The sequence below is a fragment of the Capricornis sumatraensis genome, chromosome 15 (genome assembly GCF_032405125.1).
Source record: "Capricornis sumatraensis isolate serow.1 chromosome 15, serow.2, whole genome shotgun sequence".
Taxonomy (NCBI): domain Eukaryota; kingdom Metazoa; phylum Chordata; class Mammalia; order Artiodactyla; family Bovidae; genus Capricornis; species Capricornis sumatraensis.
Genome location: NC_091083.1, coordinates 54,632,084 through 54,655,435, shown reverse-complemented (window position 1 = coordinate 54,655,435; position 23,352 = coordinate 54,632,084). Strand labels below are relative to the sequence as shown.

The 23,352-nt window shown below is 56.5% G+C and overlaps 2 protein-coding genes across 2 annotated transcripts; both read right to left on the bottom strand.

The window, feature by feature from the left end:
* Window positions 1-1,869: 1,869 nt before the first annotated feature.
* Window positions 1,870-6,230, bottom strand: GFRA4 (GDNF family receptor alpha 4). The gene is made up of 6 exons (XM_068987833.1): window positions 6,185-6,230; window positions 3,538-3,883; window positions 3,326-3,435; window positions 3,111-3,245; window positions 2,441-2,532; window positions 1,870-2,287 (listed from the first exon to the last, which is right to left on the bottom strand). The coding sequence occupies exons 1-6, from the start codon at window positions 6,228-6,230 to the stop codon at window positions 2,207-2,209; spliced, it is 810 nt and encodes a 269-aa protein (XP_068843934.1). The 3' UTR covers window positions 1,870-2,206.
* A 3,051-nt stretch (window positions 6,231-9,281) lies between these two features.
* Window positions 9,282-22,692, bottom strand: ADAM33 (ADAM metallopeptidase domain 33). Its single transcript, XM_068986770.1, has 22 exons — window positions 22,593-22,692; window positions 20,307-20,386; window positions 17,971-18,047; window positions 15,375-15,453; window positions 15,108-15,184; window positions 14,831-15,020; window positions 14,523-14,588; window positions 14,363-14,434; window positions 14,037-14,203; window positions 13,869-13,953; window positions 13,639-13,781; window positions 12,970-13,147; window positions 12,768-12,857; window positions 12,360-12,555; window positions 12,096-12,204; window positions 11,816-12,014; window positions 11,644-11,721; window positions 11,452-11,560; window positions 11,213-11,360; window positions 9,890-9,981; window positions 9,633-9,707; window positions 9,282-9,405 (listed from the first exon to the last, which is right to left on the bottom strand). The coding sequence occupies exons 1-21, from the start codon at window positions 22,690-22,692 to the stop codon at window positions 9,670-9,672; spliced, it is 2,373 nt and encodes a 790-aa protein (XP_068842871.1). The 3' UTR covers window positions 9,282-9,405; window positions 9,633-9,669.
* Window positions 22,693-23,352: the final 660 nt, after the last annotated feature.

Here is a 23,352-nt window from a genome sequence, read left to right as displayed (position 1 = left end):
TTCTCCTCTGAGAGTGCTGAAGGAGAGACCATAGATCCGGGGCTGCTGACAACATCCTGGGTGAGAGCCTGTCTGGCTTCAGAGTGGAGCAGAGATCAGCAGGAGCAATATCATCTGAACCCCTGGAGACAGCTGTGCCTGAAGCCCAAGGCAGTTTGAGCTGCGTTTGGTTCCAGCCAGGGAGTACTGGCTGAAGGTGGGAGGCTGGTACAGCTGCCCCATGTAGTGTCTGTGGGTTTGGTCTGAGTTGCTAACTGCACAGTCTCAGAGCCAGTGGCTCTTTTTCTGGTCAGGACAGCCCCAGGCTTGGGCTTCAGTGTGGTCTGTACCTAACCCCTGTGTTTTTGCTCAGGTTCTCCAGAAACGGAGCCCAAGGCAGGGATTCTCAGACCATGATTTATTGGAGGGAGTGCCCTCAGGGGAACCTCTACATGAGGGAGCAGGAGTGGGCAGGGGAAAGAGCTGAACTAGGATGTGGTCGCAGCCGGGATCCAGCCTCAGCCTAAAGTCCCAGGGAACTCTGAAGCATGGCCGGCACATCCAGCTGCCCCCCAAGGCACGCAGGCCAGGCCTCTGAACTCCAGCCTCAGTCAGTCACTGGCCACTGTCCACCTCTGAGAACAGAGGGTAACCTTTCAGGCTGTCTCTTCTAGAGAAGTGGGCAGCTGTGAGCTGTGTTAGCAGCCAACATCCCAGGCAGCTCGGGGATGGGTTGCACTAGCCCAGAGAGGGCTGAGCAAGGCACCAAAAGCTTCCACTCCAAACTATCTTCTGGCCCCTGCCAAATTCCAACCAGGTTTGAGATGGAGCAGCCCAGAGACACAGAAAATAATCAGGAGTCCCCAGGTTTTTGAGGAAAGCTTAGCACCTTGCTCCCATAGTTCTGCCCTCTCCTCCCAAAACTCCTCCACAGAACTGTAGTTTAACACAACGCCCTTAGCATCCACTGGGTCCACATTGGCCACACACTGTTTATTAAACCCTTGTGATAAATGTCGCTCTGCTCCAGGGAAGAATCTGACTCTCCACATGGACAGAAACCAATTACTCAGGGAAAAAAAAACAAACACCATTACTCCTTTCCAGTGTCTGTCAGGGTAGGGTTCCGTGTGCACCAAGGTGGAAGGCTCCCCTAAGTGAGCACAACAGGCGATCCTGGGGCTCCTAGGCACCCCACAGGTGGAAGTGTGTCAATCAGGGCCTATATTTAGCTGCAAATAACAGACACCTGGGGATACGTAGTTTAAACAAATTAGACACATCATTTTTTTCACAGAGTACATACAGTCCAGAGAAAGGCAGACAGGCTAGTGTGCCACACTGTCACGTGGTTCCTCTTCCAAGATGGTGCCCATGTTCCTAGGCATCGCCTGCAAGCTCTCGGCAAGAAGAGGGAAAAGCTGAGGCCAGAGGCTGAAGGGCCCCAGTCAGGAAGTCTGTTCCTTTTTAAAGAGCTCTCCTGGAAGCCTTATCTGTGAATTTCACTCACTGGCTAGAACTGTGTCACCAACCACCCCCTAACTGCAAGGGAAATGTAGTTTCTTTATCTGATGACTAGCAGAGAATGAAAGAATAAACAAGTAGCCAAGATCCCCGGCACTGGACCTGACAGTTGATTCAGTTCAGCATCCACAGGTCCTGAGAAGATGATGCCTGGAGAGGTTCCGAGGCCATCCAAGGTCACAGAGGCCAGCAGAGGCACACCCTGCAGCTGACCTTGGGCTCCTGGCTCCCAGAACACAGATCACATGACAACAGGGCCAGTCTCAGTGCACATGGGTTTATTGAGTTATGGATGTCAGTCCTAGTGCTGGGCTGAACCACAGGGAAGATGGCTACATGGCCAGTGCAATGCAGGGAACTGGATTCTCACTCAAGGTGGTGTCCAACAAGCAGCACATCAAAGACAGGAAGCAATCTGCCAGTGTTAGTGATGCGGTGCCGGTGTCTATCATGATGGGTGGTGCCTAACTAGGAGGATGCCATAAAATGCTGGAGTACCAGAGGGAGTTTTGCCTACAAGTCTGTTCAGATGTACACCTTAGAGCATGATAAAACAGTGTCCAGATCTGCAAAGAGCAGTAGAGCAAGAGCAGTGGGCCAGCTTAGGAGACAAGCCAGTCCCTTTTCAGTGGGGCAGTAGGCCACTAATGAGGCCCAATATCCCAGGCAGGGTGGGACAGTTGTCCAAGGTCTGCTGTCCAAGTCAGAACAGGGACTGGAGAGCCAGAACAAGAAGCATGGAGAGCAGGGAGCTCCCCTCCAGGGGCACATCTGCAGAAGACACCTTGGCAGGTGGGAGCAGAGTGTGGACCTGAGAAAGAAGCCCGGTTCTTCTCTCTGCCACCCCCACCCTCCCAGGGCATTCATTCTAGGCCCACTTGCCATGGAAGGAGTCAGTGGAGGGGCTGCCAGCTCACCATCCCCTGTCTGCACCTACCTGCAGGAGACTCTGCTCAGGGTCCTGGTGGGAGTCCAACTGGTTACGGAGGATTGGGGGCCACCCACCGTCAAAGGTCTGTATGGCACTGTCTATGGAGGGATGCAGGGTGAGCTTGGCTGAGAAAGCCTAGCACAGGGCCCAGCTCCTCAAGGACAAACTGAGAGAGACCCTTTGCATCCTGCGTGGGTCCTCCCCAGGCAGATATGGGAAGAGAGGACGTCTGCAAGGTTTTCAAGATGGACAATGCTAAACACAGCTGTGTTTAGAGTGCCTTACAAACTGCAGCCTTCTCTCCTTACGGAAGCATGACAATTATCACCCCCATTTTACAGATGAGCACAAAAAGGCTTAGAGGAGTTAACTAACTCTCAGCTAGTAAGCGGCAGGGTTAGGCTTCAAACTTAGACTCCCTAACTCCTAGACTGGTCAGCGAACCACCTAGCTATTCAGACTAGAAAGGCAAGACTATTAATAGGGACAGCTGGCTGTGCCTGGAGTATGGAACCGCCTCAGAAGTGGCAGAAGCAAGGAAATGGGCCTGCGTGGCTTCCGCTACAGGCCTCAGTCTCCTCACAGCCAGCCAGGCAGCTTGGATCCCGGGCCCCGCCCCTCCCGGGCCCCGCCCCCCCGGGCCCCGCCCCCAAGCAGCGGTTCCTTGGCCCTTCACCCAAGCAGCGGTTCCTCGTAAAGAGCCCCCGGAAGACTTCGCACTCCTCACGCCGATTTCCGCTGGCTCTGCAGTCGCACCAGGGCTCCACGCGCGCGCTTGCGTTGTCCACGTAGTTGGGCGTGATGGCTGTGCCTGGTCAAACCCCGAAAACAGGGTAATCGGCCCATCCAGGCGGAGGCATCCCCGGGAGATCCCCTCCGGCCGGTGCATACCCACAAGGCCGGCGTAGGCGCGCAGGCAGCTTGGGGCCTGGTCTTGGAGGCAGCCGTCAGGGTTGCTGGCTGTGGTCGCGCAGGAGACCTGGAAGGCCAGGAGGCGGGGCCTGCGCCGCGCGGCCGGAAGGCGGTGAGTGGGCCACAAGTGGCTCCGACCCCTGCCCGCCCTTCCCCACCCCCCACCCCGTCTACTCCACCTCCTCCGGCACCTGCAGATCCGGCTGTGCTCGCAGGCGTCTAAGGGCCCGAGGCAGGAAGGTGGCGCCCGGCCAGGCCCTGAGAAAGCGCAGGAGGGCACGAAGGTCTGGCGCCGGCGCTCTGCGCACGCGGGGCCGCCGCAAGGGCAGAAGAGCAGTGCGTGTGTAAGCGCGGGCGGCCCGCGGGCGAAGAAGTGGCGCAGGGCGCGGCGGCAGCGGGCGCGGGGGCAGCCCCCTGGCGCGGCACGACCCAAGCACTGCACCACGTACGCGGTGCGCAGCCGATGGCACCGCTCGTCGGCGGTGCACGCGTCGGCCGCGTCCACGCATGGATTCGGTGCTACAGAGCTCCGCGATCCTGTTGGAGAGGCGGGTAGGCTGCGGTTGTTGGCGTGCCCTACACGCACACTTCACCTCCTCCTCTGGGTCAGGGCCTCAGAAGATGCGGGGTGCTCAAAACTCGAGATGGGCAGAATGTGACCCAAACGCGTTAGCGACTGGCACTGACTGGCCTACCGTTGCGAGGATGGGCAGCGACGGCCTCCGGGCATTCCTGCCGCACGTCTGCGGTGGATGCGGAGCGTCGAGGCTGGGCCTGGCTGGTCTCCCCCAAAAGCTGAGACCCATCCTCCCCAGGCGCCACCCCTCACCCATCCAAAGAGGGGTCCTTAAGATTCTTCCCATTGTCCTAGGCCCCACCTCACACGGAAAACAGCAAGGCTCCTGGGGACCTGGCTAATGGAGACTATCAGAAATGGCGCCGAGGTCCAGAGGTTAGGAGGATCCCACATGCCCCAGAGCAGCCAAGTCTCCAGCGCGGGAGCCGCACTAGCTGAGCCCCTCAGCGGAGCGCACTAGAGCCTATGCTCCGCAGTTAGAGAAGCCTGGCCAGGCAACTAGAGAGGCTCCGGCACAGCAAGGAAGACCCAGCGCAGCCGAAAGTAAATCAGAAAAATAGAATTAATGTAAGACGAGGCACTGAGCACAGTGGCTGCTCCTCTTCCTTTCTTTGACATGCGGAGACGCCCGACTTGTCAGATGCCCCTCCTTCCCCTTCTCCCTTGGAGACCCTTCGAGTGACCTATAGTTTTCTGCTTCCCTTCCTTCTTGACCGTCGCTAGAGCATCCTCCTGCCTCTGCATCTTCCCCCTCCATCCTCTTCTACTGCTCCCTTCTTACCGATCTAACCGGTGCTGCCCCACCTGGAGGGACTTTGGCTTCTCCCCCGGCCTCCCTCCTCTCCACCAGCCAAGTAAAAGAGGGGTTCCCGGCAAGGGCTCAGGTACTGGAGCCATTTAGTCCTGGCTGCGGGGTGTGGATTCAAGAGAAGCCCCAGATGGCAGGCCATGGGGCTCAGTCCTTAGCCGTAGGGCACTCCACTGTGGACAGAGTGTGCCTGACACAGCCTGGTCACATACCAGGGGTCTGTTGGGCCGAGGGTGAGCTTTGTCTGGAAGTGCCATGGGCACTGAATGCCATGGGCATCTATATCCAGCCAGGGACTTCTCTGGTGGTCCAGTGGATAAGAATCCATCTGCCAGTGCAGGGTACACGGGTTCGATCCCTGGTCTGAAAAGATCGCACCCGCCGCAACTACTGAACCCGTGCACCACAAGAGAAGAGTAGCCCCTACTCGCCGCAACTAGAGAAAGACCCAGCACAACCAAAACTAAATTTTTTTAAATAAAAATCAATCCAGCCAAGCTAGAGTCTCTGGAGGAATTTGGCAGCCCATTCCCCCTACAGCACCAACCAGACTACCCCTCCCCCTCGGTCCTCTCTGCTTCCAGGAGCCTTCCTCAGATGAGAAGGCTTCTGGCCCCAAAGTCTGAGGGGAAGTTTCCCTCAGACTTTGGCTCAGCACGCATTTATTTCCGAGTGTGTGTGTGTGTAGTGGGGTATTTCCTACCTCAAATCTGGGAGCAGGGCCCTCTCTGGCACTGGCCTTTCCTTTCTCTCTCCTCTCCCCCTGCTCCAAGCTCCCTCCCATCCTTCCAGGACTTTAGAGCAGCAGACAAACATTGCCCTTTTCTCCCAACCAAGCCTTCACATCCCCAGGCCTCAGCCACACACATCAGCTCCTAGTGTCTCCTGTGGTCTTGGTGCCATTTCTATTCTTTGCTTACCTGTTTCCCTCCACCAGGAGCACCCCTCAAAACAGCACATCTCAGCTCCAAGATCTCCGTCACCTTCTCCATTTCCCTACCATACACCACCTGGTAAAGTGACCCCCTCCGTCCATGATGCCCCAAGTTGGGGAGGGATAGCCCAGGTGGTTGGAACAGCAGATGCATGGCACGGAGACATTGAGGATGCAGGGCAAGGAGTCAGTGTGAAGTTGCAAGACTGAAGGTGGAGGGCTGGGCCTGGGAGAAGGGCAACAGAGGCAGGAGGGCAGGCAATAGGAAAAAGAAAGTCCCTGGGGCAAAGTTACCAAGGTGAGATTTGGGAGGCCATGGCTCCGCGGGGCCCAGAAGCTGGAGGCAGGGTGCTGTGTGTGTCCTCAAACCTCGGGCACAGGTGTCTCACTGGTGCCTCTTCCTGCATTTTGGCTTTTCCTACAATCATCTTCTTGTGCTCCCACCTTTTTCTTGAGGATCAGGAGGATCCGGGACAGAGAAGCCAAGGTTCAGAGGTCTGGGGGGAGGCAGCCACTCACCTAGAAGCAGTAGCAGTAGCAGTGCAGGTACCAAGCAGCTGGCCATGCTGGGCAGCAAACAGGAGTGGACGGCTGAAGGCAGAGCCCCTGTCGGACAGGTGCCTCCTTCCCAGCACCCCTGGGCCACAGTGATGGAAACCTAGGTGTCTCTGCTGACTGTTCCTCTGGTGGGAGGAGCCTTTGTATTGGGAATGATTCCTGCTGCCCTCACTGAGTCCCCGCCCAGGCTGCACCTTCAGATAGATCTGGGAGCCACTTGACCTTGTCTCTGCCATACTAAATTATTAAATTTATGGAACAACATAATTCTTCTCCTTTTATAATTTCATTTTTAACTTTTTATTAGCTGATATTTAGAGTTACAGAAAAGTTAGAACACTGCAAAAATGCTAGTGCTCCCTTTATATCCTTCTGGGTGAAGGATATAAAACCAGTTTGGTGGTTTTCCATTCAGATGGTGAAGGGAAAACTGGTTTCCCCTAACATCACCATCTTACCTGACCATAGTACAATTACTAAAACAAGGAAATTAACATTGGTACAAGACACTTAACTGTAAATCCCTTTGCATTTCCGCAGTCTTTCCACTTATGTCCTTTGTTTCAAGATCCCATCCAGAATCCCACGATGCACTTAGTGGTCAATGTTGCCTTAGTTTCTTCCAATATGGCAGTTCCTCAGTCTTTCCTTACAAACTGGGTGCTTCCCTATCTGACTCTGCTCGGTGGGCAACCCCCTTCTCAAGGGAACTGTAAGTGATAAAAACTTCTTTCAATGGCACTAACCTCTGTGTGTTATTGTTCTGTCATCTCTATGAATCAGAATCCCATAGAGAGCGTAGGAAGGGGCTTTAGCAAACAGTCTCATTCAGCGCCTTTCGGTGGTAGAGTGAAAGCAAGGCCTGAGCCTTGAGGCTTGCTACTCTGGTGCCAGCGAGTGATTGCAAAAATTTTGCAATTCTTCACATTTTCTGAAATGTGATTTTGCTGCTCCTCCCTGGAGTGTAGGTGGAGTTTACCTCCCAACCCCTGGAATCCTTGACTTGCTTGGACCAACAGAATGTTATGGAAGTAAAATGTGCGGGTCATAGACTCTCAAGAAGCCTGGCAAGCTTCCACATGCTCTTCTGCAGGAGGCAGTGAGTGAGGTACTTGCCTCAAGATCACGACGACAGATTTTTTGTTTGTTTCAGTTTCCTAAAAGCTTTCGGTAACTGATCCTGTTACTTTGCTCATCATGGACTTTTGTATTAATTTTGATGTTTACAAAATATTACATTAAAATATTACTTATCTTGATTACTTTTTTTGTGCCCAAGATAAGTGCCTCCCTTGTTTCACTCTAATCCTGTTCCTGCTCTCTTAGAACCCTCCCCAGCTATTTGTGAACAAACCTGGGCTAGCCTCCTGGAAAATGAGAGACACAAAGCCCACTCTCCCCAACCCCCTACCCAAAAGCCAGCCAACCCCAAAAGCAATGGCCAACAGTTGACTGCAAATGTATAAGTGAGGTGAGTTGAGACCAATCAAACCAGCAGCTGAGTTCAACCTAATTTGCCAACTCACAGAATTGGTTATTGTTTTAAGCTACTAAGTTTTGGGGTGGTTTTGTTATATAGCAATATCTAGCTGATAAAGAAGGTCACTAAGCAACTCTTGTATGAAGCAAGGGGAGACAGTAAATGGCTTCTGAGAGTGTCCAAGGGAGGCAGGAGAGGTGGAGACAAGGGATCATTCAAGCAAGGCAACACCATTGTATGCCCAGTATCTCTGGGTCCTGGCTGTCATCCGAGGTTCCAGACACCACCTTTTGTCACCCTCAGGGAGTCCCATGGTGTTGAATTTACAGACAGAGAAGACTCACAGAGGCCCAAGGGCAACATGGTTTTCTTCTGACTTCTTTGAAGTCCTCTCCAAAATGGCTCTCTTTATTCCCTCCCATGAAATGAAGGAGGGGTTGATTAACATCCAAAATGAGGGGACTGCAGCAGCCCCGGGCTAGCACTGGGGTGGGGCAGAGGATGCATATGAGGGATAAGAGAGAATAGGACACAGAAAAGGACGTCCCAAGGATTTTGTTTGTTTTGCAGGGGTAAGATTCCAGGGAAGTGGCTTCAGTCTGAAATATAGGGCCCCTGGAGTCCAGGGTTCTGGTCTAGCAGTTGCTGGCCTCCTAAGAGCTAGGTCTGAATAAAGTATGAGTAACAGACTCCTCTTATACAGTTCTGTTCAGGTGACTGCATTGTACTAACTGGATGGTGACTGCAACCATGCAATCAGAAAGATGATTGCTTCTTGGCAGGAAAGCTATGACAAACCTAGACGGTGTGTTGAAAAGCAGAGACATTACTCTGCTGACAAAGGTCTGTATAGTCAGTGCTATGATCTTCCCAATGGTCATGTATGGTTGTGAGAGCTGGACCATAAAGAAGCCAGAATGCCAAAGAATTGATGCCTTCGAACTGTGGTGTTGGAGAAGACTCCTGAGAGACCCTTGGACTGCAAAGAGATCAAACCAGTCAATCTTAAGGGAGATCAATCCTGAATATTCACTGAAAGGACTGATGCTGAAGCTGAAGCTCCAGTATTTTGATCATCTGATGTGAACAGATGACTCACTGGAAAAGTCCCTGATGCTGGGAAAGATCAAGGGCAGGAGAAGAGGGCATCAGAGGATAAGATGACTGGACGGCATCACCAATGCAATGGACATGAACTTGGGCAAACTCCAGGAGGTGGTGAGGGACAAGGAGGCCAGGGGTGCTGCAGTCCATGGAGTCGCAAAGAGTCAGAGGCGACTAGGGGACTGAGCAACAACAGCAGACTCCTGGGACAGAGAGGCCTCTCTGGGTGCCCAGCCTGACCCAGCGCTCCCTAGTGACAGGAGGTCAGTGACTACATGGCCTTCACTCCTGGGTCGGATGGATTCTTGCTTACGCTGGAAGGTGTACTCTTAAGAGGATCCCACAGCCCTGAGGACTGGGGACAGCACTGTGTAAATTCTGATGAGATTCCAGGGTCTTGGAGTAGGTGGTATGTCAGTAACTCAGGGAAGAAATTTCAAAGCTGCCTGAAGGTGCAAAAAGTCAGCTGAGTTGCTGGCTCTTCCCCCTGGGGGTCCGAGTTCCTTGGAGTGGCAGTTAGTAGCCACTTGTCCTTAAGTCTTCTCATGTCAGGAGTCACTTCACCAGAGACAGAATCTTGGCTTTTGGACTCTACCTGCTGAGAATGAGGTGGAGGTTCCCGGGAAGGGCTGGGACCCTCTCTCTTCCCTCAGGGAAAACCATAGAACTCCTTCCTCCCCTCCAGCAACCGGCCTCAGACAACAGCTTCTCCACAAGGTCTGTCTCATTTCCATAATGTACAAGTTCAAAAACAGAGTCAGGGACTGTGAGATAAGGGGCTAGAGGAGGATAAATGAACTATGGGAGGGGGAGGGCCCCACCTACCTTAGGGGTACAAGCAGGACTATGAGGAACAGGCTTCTCAAGGTGGCTGTTGGGTTCTAGCAGAGTTCTCAAGGTCTGGGAAGCAACAGGTGGGGGAACAGTGCTGTGAACAAAGGTGGCAAGAGTCCCTGGTGCAGGGTGGGGCACAGGGCTCAAGGTGACTGGGTGCTAGGTGGAGAGGAGGGGCCCGGCTGGAAAGAGAAGACAAGAGCCCATCCCTTCCCTTCCCTCCCCATCTCCTACTGTGCCTCACTCACCCAAGGGCTGGGGCTCCTGAGGGGCTGTCAGGCGCAACTCCATTGGGTGAATGCTGCCCAGAGGGTGGCCTCTGCATGGGCCATCTTTGGATCTGGGCAGTGGGTAAGAGACCAGGAGACTGAGACAGCGACCGTTAGCATGGCACCCTGGGGCTGCTTCCCTGTGGTAGAGGCTTGTACCCAGATCACTCTCCCCAGTTCGCTTCCTACTCCCTTCTGAGGGGAACCCTAGAGACTTATGCTTCCCGGGGCCTTAGACACTTCCTCTCTCCAACCCTGACATTTTCCCCAAACTCTGGCACACCCGAACATCTTCCAGATGTTGATGTCACATGGGTCCCAAAGAGGGATGGGACTTCCTCTCCCACTGGTACCCATGTCTGTGCTCCTTGCTATCGGGTAACCCTGCTGCCTTTGATGACTCTGAGTTATGCTCAGCTGCTCACACCTCATCTTCCAGGGCCTTACCACTTCCTTTGATATCTCTTTGAAACAGCAATCTCAGTACTTTACCAGGTGATGACATGTAGTCGCTGCCTCCTGTAAGCTCCCAGTGACGACACACCAAGCTCTGACCACCTTGATCCTCTGCTCGCAGACCCACAATCAACTCTCATTGTGTCAAGGCCCTTTCAGCTGTGCCCTGCTCCTATTTGGGATGCCCTGTATTCCCATCTCCAGTCCAAACCATGCCCTCTCCCTCATTTTGCCCAGAATGTCCCCAAGGCCAGACTGTGTCAGAGGTGGTCAAAGGGGGCCTGCCTTGCCCAGCATGCAGTGAGGAGGCCGCCCTAGACTGACAATACTTGGTATCACGTGGCCCTCATCCCAGGTCATGGAGCTCTGGTTAGGGGCAGGCCCTTGGCACAAGGGAGCCAGCACCACAGCTGCCCAGTGACAAGGAAAGGAAAGGTGTGTTGGCCCCAGCATTTGGGAACTTGAAGGGGGTAACAGCAGAGATTTTGGCAGAGGAAATGTCAGAGGGCTGAAAGTTCATGAGAGAGAAACTGGAGGGGCCTTGAAGAGCACAGTAGAGCAAGAGTTGCACCATAAGCTGGTGGAAAAACAGGGTAAAGCCAAGGATAAAGCAGCCTCTTGATGGGAGAAACAGGAGACGTGGAAAAGGGGTTCTGAACCACAGTATTGGGGGCTGTGGGGGCCCTGCATGGACCTACACCTTTGGCTTCACTGGAAGACCACTGGGGCCTTCTGCTTTCCATTGCTTCTGCCTGCCTCTCTGCATCTGAGGAGAACAGACCCCACCCCAGCTACACCAGGTCCAGCAGAGCTCTGAGGAGCAGAACCTTAGACCTCAGTGCCTACCCACTGCACACGAGGTCCCTCCTGGAGCCCCAGAAGCATCGCTGGAGACAGAGTCCCGGACGCCGGCAGCAGCACCAGGCCAGGCCAGCCCCAGGGAGCAGAGGCATCACAGAGCTAAGGATCACCGCCAGTGTGAAGGTGTCCCGGTCTGCGGAGGACAGGCTACGTCTGAGTCCTGAGTGCACCACATGGCTCCTCCCCGCCTGCCCTCCAGCCCCCTCACCCCCCCGTGGGCACACTTTGAGGCTGCACAGGACCGCTGTCCACACTGCCACCCAACCCTGGCTTGTCACAGGAAGGCGGAGCCCAGCCTGGAGCACAATGGCAGTTACGGTTACTATTGCAAACCTGAAGAGGAAAAGAGAAAAAGAGGGTCCCATGAGACTGGGGACTCCCAGGGTCAACCCCCACACACCTTTCGGGCCACTCACCCCGTGGCCATGGCAGGCCATCAGGCAGAGCTCCAGCTCTCGGAAAGTAGTGTTCTGGCAGCGCCTTTCCTGGCACACCTATGGGCAGTGTGGGCACTGGGCAGTGAGGGGGAGTGAGGCTCCGACCCATGGGACTCAAGTGGCAGCGAGGGGTTGGGTGGACAGGGCTCACCATTCTAGGTCCACACTGGGTGCCTGCCTCTACCAGGCCCAAGTCAGGCAGGTCCAGCTGGGCACCGGGCAGCACGGAAGCTCCCCTGCAAGTCACCTCGCGGCTGCCCAGGTGTACGGTGGAGTCCACCGGAACCGCGTGTGGCACCAGTGCGCTCTGTTCCCCGCCCTGGCACTGCAGTTTCCCACACTGCGCATCCCTAGAGAGAAATGGAGGTAGTCAAACCGCGTGGTGTTTCTCCACACCCTCTTCCCCAGCTTCCCTTCCCTCCGCTCCCCACCTCTGCGCACAGGGTACGAAGTTGCCGTCCCCCTGCTGGCCGCAGTTCCCCTGGGCGTCTCCCGCGGAGTTCAAGACCTGGAAGCAAGCCTCCGGGGCTGGGCGCGAGCCTGAGGAAGCAGGGGCGGGACTGGGGACAGCCCAGACTGGAGCCACGCCCCTTCTGCCTCAATTTCCACCCCACCCCACCCCCCGCCCACCTCCCCTAGAGCACCAAGCAGCGCAGAACTGCGGATGGGGGCGGAGCGCGCGCTCCCGGTCTCACCAGGCCCCCAGAGCTGCTGGCACTGCTGCTCCAGCGTGGGACACGCGCCGTCCCGACAGTAGCCGCGGCCTCTGGCGCAGGGCGAGCCGTCCAGTAGGTAAATGTCCGGCGGGCAATAAGGGGAGGCTCCGGTGCAGAATTCGGGGAGGTCACAGTCGCCCGCAGCCGGGCGGCATGGCGTGCCCGCCGGCTTCAGCTACGTAGGTGACCCGGGTGAAGGGAAGGTGGCGAGGCATAGAGAGACAACGAACAGAGATACGGGAGAGCCCGGTGGGGAAGTTCAGGAGAACCCATGCACAGAGCAGAGCCAGCACCCACAAGGGAACCCAAGGGCGCCAATTAGCCAAGACCAACAGGCCGGCTCCCAAGTGCCCCCAACCCTCACCCCGCAGCCTCCCATACTCTCACCAGGCAGTGTGCGCAGCAGTCCCCGTGGGTGCACTGGGCTCCCGCACGCAGCGAGCAGTTGTGGCCAAGGCAGCAGGAGTCGGGGCACTCCTGGAGCCGGAAAGGCGAGGAGGGACCAGGTGAGGGTGCAGCGCTCAGACCTCCGGGGAGGGGGCGAGCGGGAACCAGTTTGGTCCCCCGGGGCTGGTCTTGCGGACCCCACCTGGCCGGCGCCGCAATCGCACTCCTCGCCCTTTTCTACAAAGCCGTTCCCGCAGCGCGCCTGCGGCACCAGGAGCCCGGAGTCCGGCGCGTTGGAGAGACAAGCGCCCCCTCCCTTTCGGAAGAAGGCGCGCAGCTGGCGGCGGCTGCAGGCGCTAAACACGCGAGGGAACGGGTGCCTACGGACGGGGGAGGGCGTCGGGCGTGCGGAGACCACCCCCGCCAACCCCTGCGTGTCTCCAGTCCCTCCCCGCCAGCACACTGGCGCTTGGCTACGCAGCCGGTAGATGCGCAGACACCGCTTGCGCGACGGACAGCTTTCTAGAGGCAGAACCCAGAAAGGGTAAGTAACTCGCGCAAAGTCACACAGCGAGCGCGAGGCAGGAGGGTGTGACGCCAAGAGCGAGCGGCCCAGGACCCAAGGTCAAATCCCGACCCAACGCCACTCTTCCCGGGGTTGGAGTCACCTCGAAAGGTTGTTCCGAAAATAATTTATCACATCATGGGAATCCACTTTGCCTGCTTTAGGGCGGGAACTGTTACCATCATCCCGATTTCACGGAAGAAACAAGGATAACCATTTCTCCCACAGAGAGGCCGCAGAGGAAGGCCCAGGTCCCGCCCCGCAGCCCCGCCCCCGCGCCCCCGCACCCCGGCCTGGCGAGGATACCCGGTAGCCGCCGCCATCACGCAGCCGCCCTGCCCCACCGCCGCCTCCGCGCAGCAGCCGTGGGGGTCGTGGCTGAGGCCCAGGCTGTGGCCTATCTCGTGGGCCATGGTGGCTGCAGCACCAATGGAGAACTCCGAGTGGTCCTGGGGGGGCATGGCTACGGTCACTGCGGGCTGCGAGGACCACTCCCCAGCACCTCTCCTCCCGCTTCAGTACCAGGTGGTGCTCACTGTCGTCACGCCTCCAGAGCTCTCCGAGAGGCACATGCCCGCGACGGGTGCCAGGCCCACTGTGGCGCCCCGGAAAGCTTGGCCCCTGAGAACGGAGGGCGGCATGACCGGGCGGGCCGGGAGTCCGAGCCGCCAAGCGGGGACCGCGTGGGGGTAGGTGGCACCCACGTGAGCAGCTGAGCAGAGTCGTGTGGCTGCCGCGCCCACAGCCCCCGGCGCCACTGCAGGAAGGCCCACAGCGTGGCGTTCGCGTCTGGCGTGACGCGGCTCTGGTCCTGCTCGGTCCACACTTCCAGGCCGGTCAGCACCACCTTAATGTCCAAAGTCCTGAGAATCTGCGGACGCAGGGGAGCGGACTGAAGCGGAGGACCCCCTTGGTGCCTGGGCTCCTCCACGGGAGCACCTCTCTTTTCTCCTCTCCGTTCCCTCTCCCTATCTCCAAGTCTGCCCCCTCGCAGTCACCCCCAGAAGGGCTCTCTCCCTGCCGACCCAACCTGATCCACATAATTGGCGACCTCCAGAAGACGCTGTTTGGCGTGGTTCAAGTTCCGGTGCTGAGTCAAAAACTAGAGAGGGAGAGATAACGGCGGCGGAGTGACGACAGGCTGAACTGACCCCAACCAGGCTCTCCAACCCCCCTGGGGCTCCTCTTACCAGGGTGTGGTCCCCCACTATGTACAGCTCCAGGTACCTCGGGCTTCGGAGGGACTCCCGCCTCTCCTGGGTAGGGGTGGCAATGGTGATCCTAAGTGGCAGGCTGCCGGGCTTGAACCCTGACCACCAACCCCAGACCTCAGAGAGCACAAAATTAACTCTAAAATATTTTGCTAGAATTTGTTCCTTCAGCTTCCAAATAAAAATATCAGGACAGGAGGCCCTAAATTGGGGCTGCACTGTTCCCGTCTCTTCTGATTTTAAAGGGCTTTGGATACTGCATTCCCACCCCTGCCCATGCCCCTGACCCTGATCTGGGTGGCACACGAAAGGCTGGTCATGTCCCTTTTGTCCCCTGGGTCCCTGTGGCCACAGGTTCCTTTCCCGCTGAACAGCTGCTCCACCCGGAAGATCCTATGGGTCAAGAAGTCCTTGGAGTCCCCAGCTGGCCAGGGATGCACATAATAGCTGGCATTGCTGCTGAGTGTGATCAGGCCCCTAGGGTGCAAAGGGGTGCAGGGGAGGGCAGTCAGGGGACATCTTTCCCTAGCCCCAGGTCCAGCCTCCTCCCCCAGAACTCCTCACCTCATCCCAGAGCAGATGCTGAGGACCACCCAGGAGTCCAGGAAGCCCCTCACATGCCCATGGTAGTGGCAGTGATCCTGGAGAGCAAAGGACCCAGCCCCAAATCTCAGCCAGGGCTGAAGTGGAGGGGCAAGAAAGAAAGCATGGTGGGGGACTAGCTCCAGCTTCTTCTTAGAACAGGAGAAGGGGGGAATGGTGGAGAGGCCCTCAGGGGTGTGTTCCCCAGCACTCCTCACTCTGTCCTCAGGGCCCTTGGAAGCATCTCACCTTGTGGTTGGGGAACAGCACTACCGGCTGCCCATCTGGGCTGTAGTGGGTTTCTGTGTATCCTGGGGCCAGCAGCCTGCTGGGAGGGGGTGTTGCAGAAATTACCTAATCCAGCCCTGCCTCACCCTCTGGTCTTCCTCCCTAAATGCTAATTGAGTAGCTCTTTGAGTGAGGCAAAGTAATGTAATGTCTTTTGATGCTTTTGAACTGTGCTGTTGGAAAAGACTCTTGAGAGTCCCAAGGGGATCCAACCAGTCCATCCTAAAGGAAATCAGTCCTGAATATTCATTGGAAGGACTGATGCTGGAGTTGAAACGCCAATACTTTGGCCACCTAATGTGAAGAACTGACTCATTTGAAAAGCCCCTGATGCTGGGAAAGATTGAAGGCGGGAGAAGAGGATGAGATGGTTGGATGGCATCACTGACTCCAATGGACATGAGTTTGAGTGAACTCCGGGAGTTGGTGATGGACAGGGAGGCCTGGCGTGCTGCAGTCCATGGGGTCGCAAAGAGTCAGACACAATTGAGCAACTGAACTGAACTGAACTGATGAGTGGGGCACAGGGCTAGCACTTAAGAAGCAGCCAAGGTGTGTCTTATATGGGCTTCCCTCATAGCTCAGTTGGTAAAGAATCTGCCCATCATTCGGGAGACCTGGGTTTGATCCCTGGGTTGGGAAAGTCTCCTGGAGAAGGGAAAGGCTACCCACTCCAGTAGTCTGGCCTCAAGAATTCCATGGACTGTATAGGCCATGAGGTCCGAAGAGTCAGACATGGCTGAGCAACTTTCACTTTCAAGGTGTCTCTTAAAGAAAGGACAGGAGTGATTGTGCATTGCTTAGCTCTGAAAAATCTTGGGCAAGAGGGAGCAAGGTGAAGGTCAGGAAGGAGTCTTGGTAATGGGTTAGGTGTGGAAATGGGACTGTGGGGAGCACCAGGAGCAGCAACAGGGGAAAGTTTGTGGTTCTCGTGGGACCTGTGGCAGGCAGCTGGATCCACAGGTCAGGGGTATTAGACTGGGCAGGAGGAGAGGAGTCAGGAAACCCTGCCGAGAAGGTGGACCTTGGAGACAAGGAAGTGTGAACTCCTTGGCCCTGGCTGCTGCCTACCCTTGTTGGATATCTGGACAAACCTTTAGCCCAGAAGTTCCTACCATTTTTGGCACCAGGGACCAGTTTCATGGAGGACAATTCTTCCATGGACAGGGGTGAGGTGGGGTTGGTAGGGGTGGGATGGGGTGGGGATGATTCAAGCACATTATATTTATGATCCACTTTATTTCTATTATTACATCAGCTCCTCCTCAGATCATCAGGCATTAGATCCTAGAGGTTGGAGACCCTTGCTCTGGGGCACCTCTTCCCACTCAAAGTTCCTTCAAATCTCCTCAGGCCCCCAGATCCTACATATCTCCCCAGCTGTCTTTCACTGAGGCTCACCCCCTCCTTCCAGAGGATACAGAAATCACACCTGCAGATCCCGCCCATGTGAGCAGGGATCCTCTCCTTCTCCAGACCCCACTCAAGTAATGATTTCATCTTCAGGCTTCACCTCACCAGCATCCTTCCCACAAAGACAGATCAACATTCAGTCAATTTCTCTTTGAAGAAAATCCTTCATCCCTCTCCACCTTGACCTCTTTACCCCAAAACTGCCCCCAAAGACTTGCGATACCTGCGTCTCCACTCTCCAGTCCTTCCCCCTGGGAGGCTGGCCTCCAGCTTTGCTCCCCCACTCCACCCACACACTCAAACCTAGGGCGGAGGTGATGTGATCACCTCTTTTAACACATGGGGATATTGAACCGCAGAGAAACTGTAGTTAGGCATGGTGGAACCTAAGTTTGTTCTCAGTGCATGGGGGAGAATAAAAAAATGTGTATGTAGGATGCTCAGAACAGTGCCTGTGACGAAACAAGCAATTGAAAATGAGAGACGTCGGTAATACAATCTAGATGGTTTCAAGGACCCACTCTCCATCTTAGACACTCACCTCACCCAAGCCCAGCTCTGCTTGTTCATTCACAGCTCAAAATCTTTGGCTTTGCACTATCCTGGACACTCAGCACCAAAATGGCCTTCTGTAATCTGGCCCTACTAGGACTCCCCAAATTTGTTTCTCTTTGCTCCCTTCCCTATAGAAGGAGACTCCCCAGGCAAGCCAGACAAACTGCTACCCCCTGAATGTGCCTTGACCTTTGTAGTCACTGTACTTTTGTGCCTGGCATTCCCGCTTTCTGGACCACTTGCCCATTCTTGGAGTCCATCTTGGATTCTCTTTTGACTCACCACACCCTGAGAGCACCCAGAAGGTGATGCTTACTCATTTGTGGCAGGAAGCTGACAAGATGTGCCTGGGGCTGGGATGAGAGATATGCCCTATAGTGAATCCAGCCTCAATAACCCATTTCAGTCTCGAAGGAGCCAGTTGAGACTAACATTGACTCTCCCTGTAACCTGCACCTCCTCCTCTGGGGCTGTCACCCCATCCAGCCTCCCTCTGGGGTTCCCATCCATCCCTGCCCCCAGCAGTGATCCTTCCCCAGAGAAAGGGGCTGTTCTTGGCTCCCAGCTCTTTCCCCAGCCTGATACTCACTGATTCTTCTCCAGCTCTAGCAGGAGCTCCTGACCTTCAGCCTCCAAGGCCACCAGCCTCACTTCTAGCTTTGGGACCTGGGCAAGAAGGAGTATAGGGCTGAGAGGGTGGGCATCCAGGCCCTCTGCCTGCCAGGGAGCAGGAGGAATATAGAGGTAGCTGACAAGGGAGTTCACGGGGAGAGCACAGAGGCACAGGGCAGAAGACCTCCACTTGCCATGGTGGGTGCGGATGGGTGTGGGCTGCGAACATGCAAAGATGTCCCCAAACTCAGAATGTCTGTTCTAACAGCAGCCATTTGACAGAGCCTTCTAGGTTCACTCCGCATCCTCCCTGGAGAGATGAAGGGTCTCGGAAAGATGCCATTCCTTGCCTGAGGGCCCTGGGCTCTTCTGGCCTGCCTTCCTCTTTCATGCCCAGAAGGCTCCCTCTACACAGAGAGTACAGTGCAGTCCTGAAGACGTTGATGCTGGAGAGTGGGGTAGCCACGGCCTGGGCCTCCTCACAACCTCCCCTTTCACTCCCTGTAGGATTCAGACTTAGCACCTCTGCCTCCAAAGCTGACAAACTCCTCCCCTTGCCATCAAATTTTCCTACGCCCCTAGCAGGCTCACCTCACACCTGCATCCTTGAGCCTGGAACATAAACCCTGACCCACAACCCAGGCCAAGAGAAAAACACTGGATTTCTTCTCGGCTAGATGTCAGGAGTATGAGCCTGGGGCCAGCCTGCCCACCTCTCCTTCCCCCTACCTTCTTTGCTGCTTCTACCCTGCAGGAGTACTCCATCTGCCCCACTTTGTCCACTCAGCCTGGCTGGGGGCCCAGAGTTGGAGCAAGCTGGGAGCCTCCTGAAGAGAGGCTATGTCTTTGAAATGCTGGCCCTTCCCTTTTATCCCACAATGCACTGTCCTGGGCCTCAGGCCAAGAGGCTCAGAGTCTTGTTGGGAGGGCTCTTCCTCTGCAGGTGGGGAGCAGATAGTCCCTTCCTCCAGCCTAAAGCCCCCCACCCCCACCCCTGTGCCCCCAGCATGAGCTCATGTGGCCGGAATGCCACTTCTTGTATTGGAGAAAGGAGGCAGTCCAGCTGGAAAGCATCCCCTTGCCCCACTCCCATCCCTCTTTCTGTTCTCTGCGCCCCCGCTGTCCTCATTTCTCCTCCTCCAGTGGCCCTACCCCTCACCACGTACTCCATCTCCAACCTGAAATGTAGGTGTTCCCTGCCTCAAGGACACGACTCCCTGCCACGCTGTCTGCTGTCCTCATCTTGGCTGGCTTCCCAGAGACAGAGACAGTGGGGAAAGCAGAGCCCTTCTGGCATTCCCCTCCTGTTCGGTCACAACCCAGGCCAGGCCCAGAAGGAGGTCTACAGTCAGGCTGGCCCCAGCATGTGAGGAACAGTCTCAAATCTCAGGCCAGCACCATGCTGACCACTTGAATTGAGGCCCTGAGGGTTTGGGGGACCCAGGGAGGGCCCTAGATTGAGAGGTGCTGGGCCTGGGGGCACCCTGGCCTTCACGGCAGTGCTCTTCTGCCTTCTTCCTTGCAGGTTTGGACAGTGGGTTGTCCTCTCTTTCCTGATAATTCAGGATGAAAAGGCCTTTCAAGGTGTGGGAGACATTGGCTAATGGTTTGAAGTTTTTCAGACCTTAGCAGGTCTCAGGCTTATGGATTAAAGAGCTGCGTGACCTTGAGCAGTTTCTCCAAGTTTTCTGGGCTTCAGTCTGCCCCTCTGTGAAATGGGCATACAAAGGATGTTGGGCTCTGTGCAGCACAGCTGTGCGACGCATACAGGTGGGGACAAGGTTATTCTGGAAGTGTGTGATGGATGCTGTTGGGAGACTGAGGTAGAGCATCCACAAGAAACAAAACAGGGTGGATTTGCATCTAAGGGCAGAAGTAGATCCTGCATGAGTCAGTGAGGTTGAAGTTTCAGGTCCCTAAACGACAGGGTCTTGGTGAGGACAGCAATGCATCCAGTGTCACTTTGCAAAAGGAAGATATTTTGGTGTTTTCTTAAAAAGGTCCCTGAAAAACTTTAGGCCCCACAAACTCTGGCTCCACCTCTGCCTGATGGGGTGGAGGTGGCCTGAATAATACTGGAAAGAAAGGGTTAGGGAGGAGGTGGGGGAGAGGAAACGGGAAAATGACTTCCATGTGTGAAACCTCTCTCCATCTAGACGTCTCCCACCCCCACCTGCCAAACCTTTGGGGAGGGGCCTAAAGGACTGGGGAATCTAGGGACCCTAGCAAAACTGCCATGCTGAAATCTGGGGAGGAGCAAAGGGGCCGAGAGACTCTGGGCCTCTACATGGAAAGGGATGGTCTGGCACTGACCGGCTCCTCCAGGGTGACCATGCGCTGGGGTCGTCCATCTAGGCTCCAGTGCAGAACGACTGGCTTTCCAAGGGTGTTTCCTGGGGTGAGGACAGAGCACAGGGTAAGAGGAACACAGGGAAGTTGGAGACAACACAGGGGTAGAATCAGAGGATATCAGCAGGCAGGAACAGGACACTTCATCTTCAATACTCAAAGGTTTAGCCTGGAGAAGGGGGACTACCCTTGGGGAATCCTTGGAACCCAGGAGTTGCCAGGGAGGCAGAAGAGAGAGGAGTCTGGGAAGAACAACTCAGCTGGGTACTCGGGAGCTCTAATGACCTTGGGAGGGGAAAACGGGGATCAAAGATCACCAGGAAGATACCAAGGCCCCCAAAACAGAGGGTAAAGGAAATGGGAGGCAGCTTTGGGTATTTTTAGATGGGGCAGCAAATGCTTTTAGGGTGAGAGATCTGTGAAAAAGGACGCCTGTTCCTCTGGCACCATCTGAGAAAAACAACAACCAGATGTTGCCCAGAGCTTCCCCTGGGGTTTTGTGCTAGGGGCAGGGCTTCCAGGGACCCTGGCCCAGAAGCCCCCCTTTGTGGAGGCAGGGGGTGGGATGAGGGTTGTTTTGGAGTCAGAGCCTGAGTGCTCCCAGGCTGGGAATGCTTAAAGGGGCTCCAGGAGCCAAGCATTACTCAGAGGGCGCCTGGAATGCTCCCCTGGAATGCTCTCAGTCCCCCCTAATGGGCCCCAGAAACTCTCACCACACCCACACCCGCCCTGAAGGAATCAGACCTTAGGCTGCCCAGCACTTGCAGGCAACCTTCCCGCCCCTCTGGCACTCAGTCCCTGGGGAAGCCTAGCTCCCAGAACTGACCACTCCCCACCACCCACCCCCGAGCCCTGCCCCCAGTGCTGACCAGGCTGAGATGGCTGCCTGTGGAAGTGGCTCAGCTCCTGCCAGGCCACCTCAACTCCTTTCTCCTTCTCCATCTCCTCCTCTAGACCCCATCATCAAAGACCTGGGATAGCAGCAGCTCCAGGAAGTCTCCCTCTGCCAGGTCCTCCTTGAGAGGATCAGCAGTTGCCATTAAGGAGATGGGGGCGGGGGTTGGGAGGTTCAGGGCCTTGGAATGGAGGCTGAAGGGCTGGTGCAGGGAGGGGTCTGAGTGCATGTATGGGAGCCATGGTGGGGGTCTCAGGCCAGAGAGGATTTAACTAGATCCAACTGCCCCTGGGCTTCCCAAGGTGGAGAAGGGAAGCTGTGCACGTGTGAGTGTGGGTTGGGGGTTCTCTCCTGGCCCTGCGCTCACACACTGGCCATTGGTACCTTGATGGGGGCAAGGAGGCAGAGATGGAACTGTGGTGACTAGGTAGATGGGAGTGGAAATGGAGGAGTCAGTGTGGTGTTGGGGAGAACAGAGCCCCTCTTCATTCCTCCCAGGGGTTCCTTCATCATCCCCAGACCTCAGGCTGAAGAAGGAGCGCTGGAATGCCTGTGGACCATCCCTAAAGGCCTGAGGGCTGTTGTCCCTCCCCACACACATCCCAGAACACAGCAGGATCCTAGCCCTGTGCCCCTCACTGTGACACCCTGCACAGTGCTCTGGAACCCACTGCCACCAGGCTGCCCTGCCTTTCCTGCCCCCCTGGTCAGGCACCTGATGCACAGGAGAGATTTTTGTAAACCCCATCTCGCACAGAGTTTGGAGGGGCCATTCTGAGAAGAGACAGAGCTAGAGACTTCCCTCAGGGCCCTGCTATCAGGCACCTTCTGTCTGAAGCAGTTGCTATCTAACCAAACAAGGCAACAGTATAAACATGCACACTGCCCCAGAGCCCAGGGATGAAGCAGCGAACATGGGATGATGCAGGAGGGTGGGGGCCACAGCTAGTCCCTTAGCGTGAGGCCGCAGCAGGGACTCCAGGGCACCAGTGGTCTGGGGCTTCCTGGAGGACCGAGGCCCGCTGAACCCTAGGAAATGGAGGTCCAGGGACCTTCACACTGGCAGATGGGCAAGAGCAGAGAATCCAGAGGGGCTTGGGGGTGCTGAGCGGCTACTCCGAGGAGAAAGGGCCCTGCCACTCTGCCTAACTATTGGCACAGGGCATCTGGGAAGAGTGTGGAAGATTGGGCGAGAGGTCTGCCCAACTACAGGTGAAAGTCCCTGGGCAATTCCTGCGGAGACTTTCCCAAACCCTCCCCAGGGCCTGTCCTCCCGGCCCGCGGGATTCCCGGGGATTTCTGAATCTCCATCCCGACAGTGCCTCGCCTGACCCTGTGGGGGAACTCCCACTCACCTTGAAACTCCTTCGTCCCCCACACGGGCCACGGTAGTCCCAGTAGCAGCAGCAGCCCCCACGTGGGCGACCCTCGAGCTCTCCGAGACCCCGGACGCATAGCTCTGAGCGCCCAGCGTCGTCGCTGCGGCTCCCGGCTCCCGGCTCCACCCCCGCTGGATCGCCGCCGACCCACGCCCTATACAGCCGGCCCTCCGGCTCGCACCCGCTCCTCGCGGGACCCTGCGCGGAGCCCCGCCTGCCCCTGCCACCATCGCCACCCATCCGTCCTGACCCCAGGCCGGCGGCGTGTGCCCTCGGGGAGCCAGATCCATCCCCCTAGAGCTTGGAGGGGCGGGGGCGGGAATCTGTGCGGGCCCCCCCGCCTTGGGAGACCCTCCCGAGCCGACCCGCAGCTTAAGTCTCAGAGGGGCCCCTGCTCATGGGGATGGGAAGTGAGATGGGGCAGGGACCCCCAAGAAGGGCTTCTGGGGACCCGAGCAGGGAAGCAGGGACAGTGCTAGGGGCCACCGGTGGCTGCTCGTGTCTGCTCGAGAAGCGCCCTCCCCCGCAGTCTCTCGGGGCGGACCTTAGTCCTCACCTTGCCACCAGTCCTGCCCAGAGTTGCCCAGGTGAGAGACTGGCGGCCTCTAAGCGAAGGGAGGCCGGGGCAACCGCGACGGGCAGGTGCGGCCACGGCCCCAAGCTAACCTCTGTGCCACAGGGCCCCCAGCCCCTGCCGGCCGAGGCGCGCGGGTGGAGGCTGGACTCGTGGAGGCCC

Coding starts and splice junctions, on each gene's coding strand:
- GFRA4 (XM_068987833.1), bottom strand. CDS start 6,230: ATGGCCAGCTGCTTGGTACCTGCACTGCTACTGCTACTGCTTCTAG. Junction 3,884..6,184: donor GCTACTGCTACTGCTTCTAG/GTGAGTGGCTGC, acceptor CCTCTCCAACAG/GATCGCGGAGCTCTGTAGCA. Junction 3,246..3,325: donor CGCCTACGCCGGCCTTGTGG/GTATGCACCGGC, acceptor GGGTTTGACCAG/GCACAGCCATCACGCCCAAC.
- ADAM33 (XM_068986770.1), bottom strand. CDS start 22,692: ATGCGTCCGGGGTCTCGGAGAGCTCGAGGGTCGCCCACGTGGGGGCTG. Junction 14,589..14,830: donor CGTGTGCCACCCAGATCAGG/GTCAGGGGCATG, acceptor ACCCCTACCCAG/GAGAGGCGGGAGTCCCTCCG. Junction 13,954..14,036: donor GACTCTGCTCAGCTGCTCAC/GTGGGTGCCACC, acceptor CTCCGTTCTCAG/GGGCCAAGCTTTCCGGGGCG.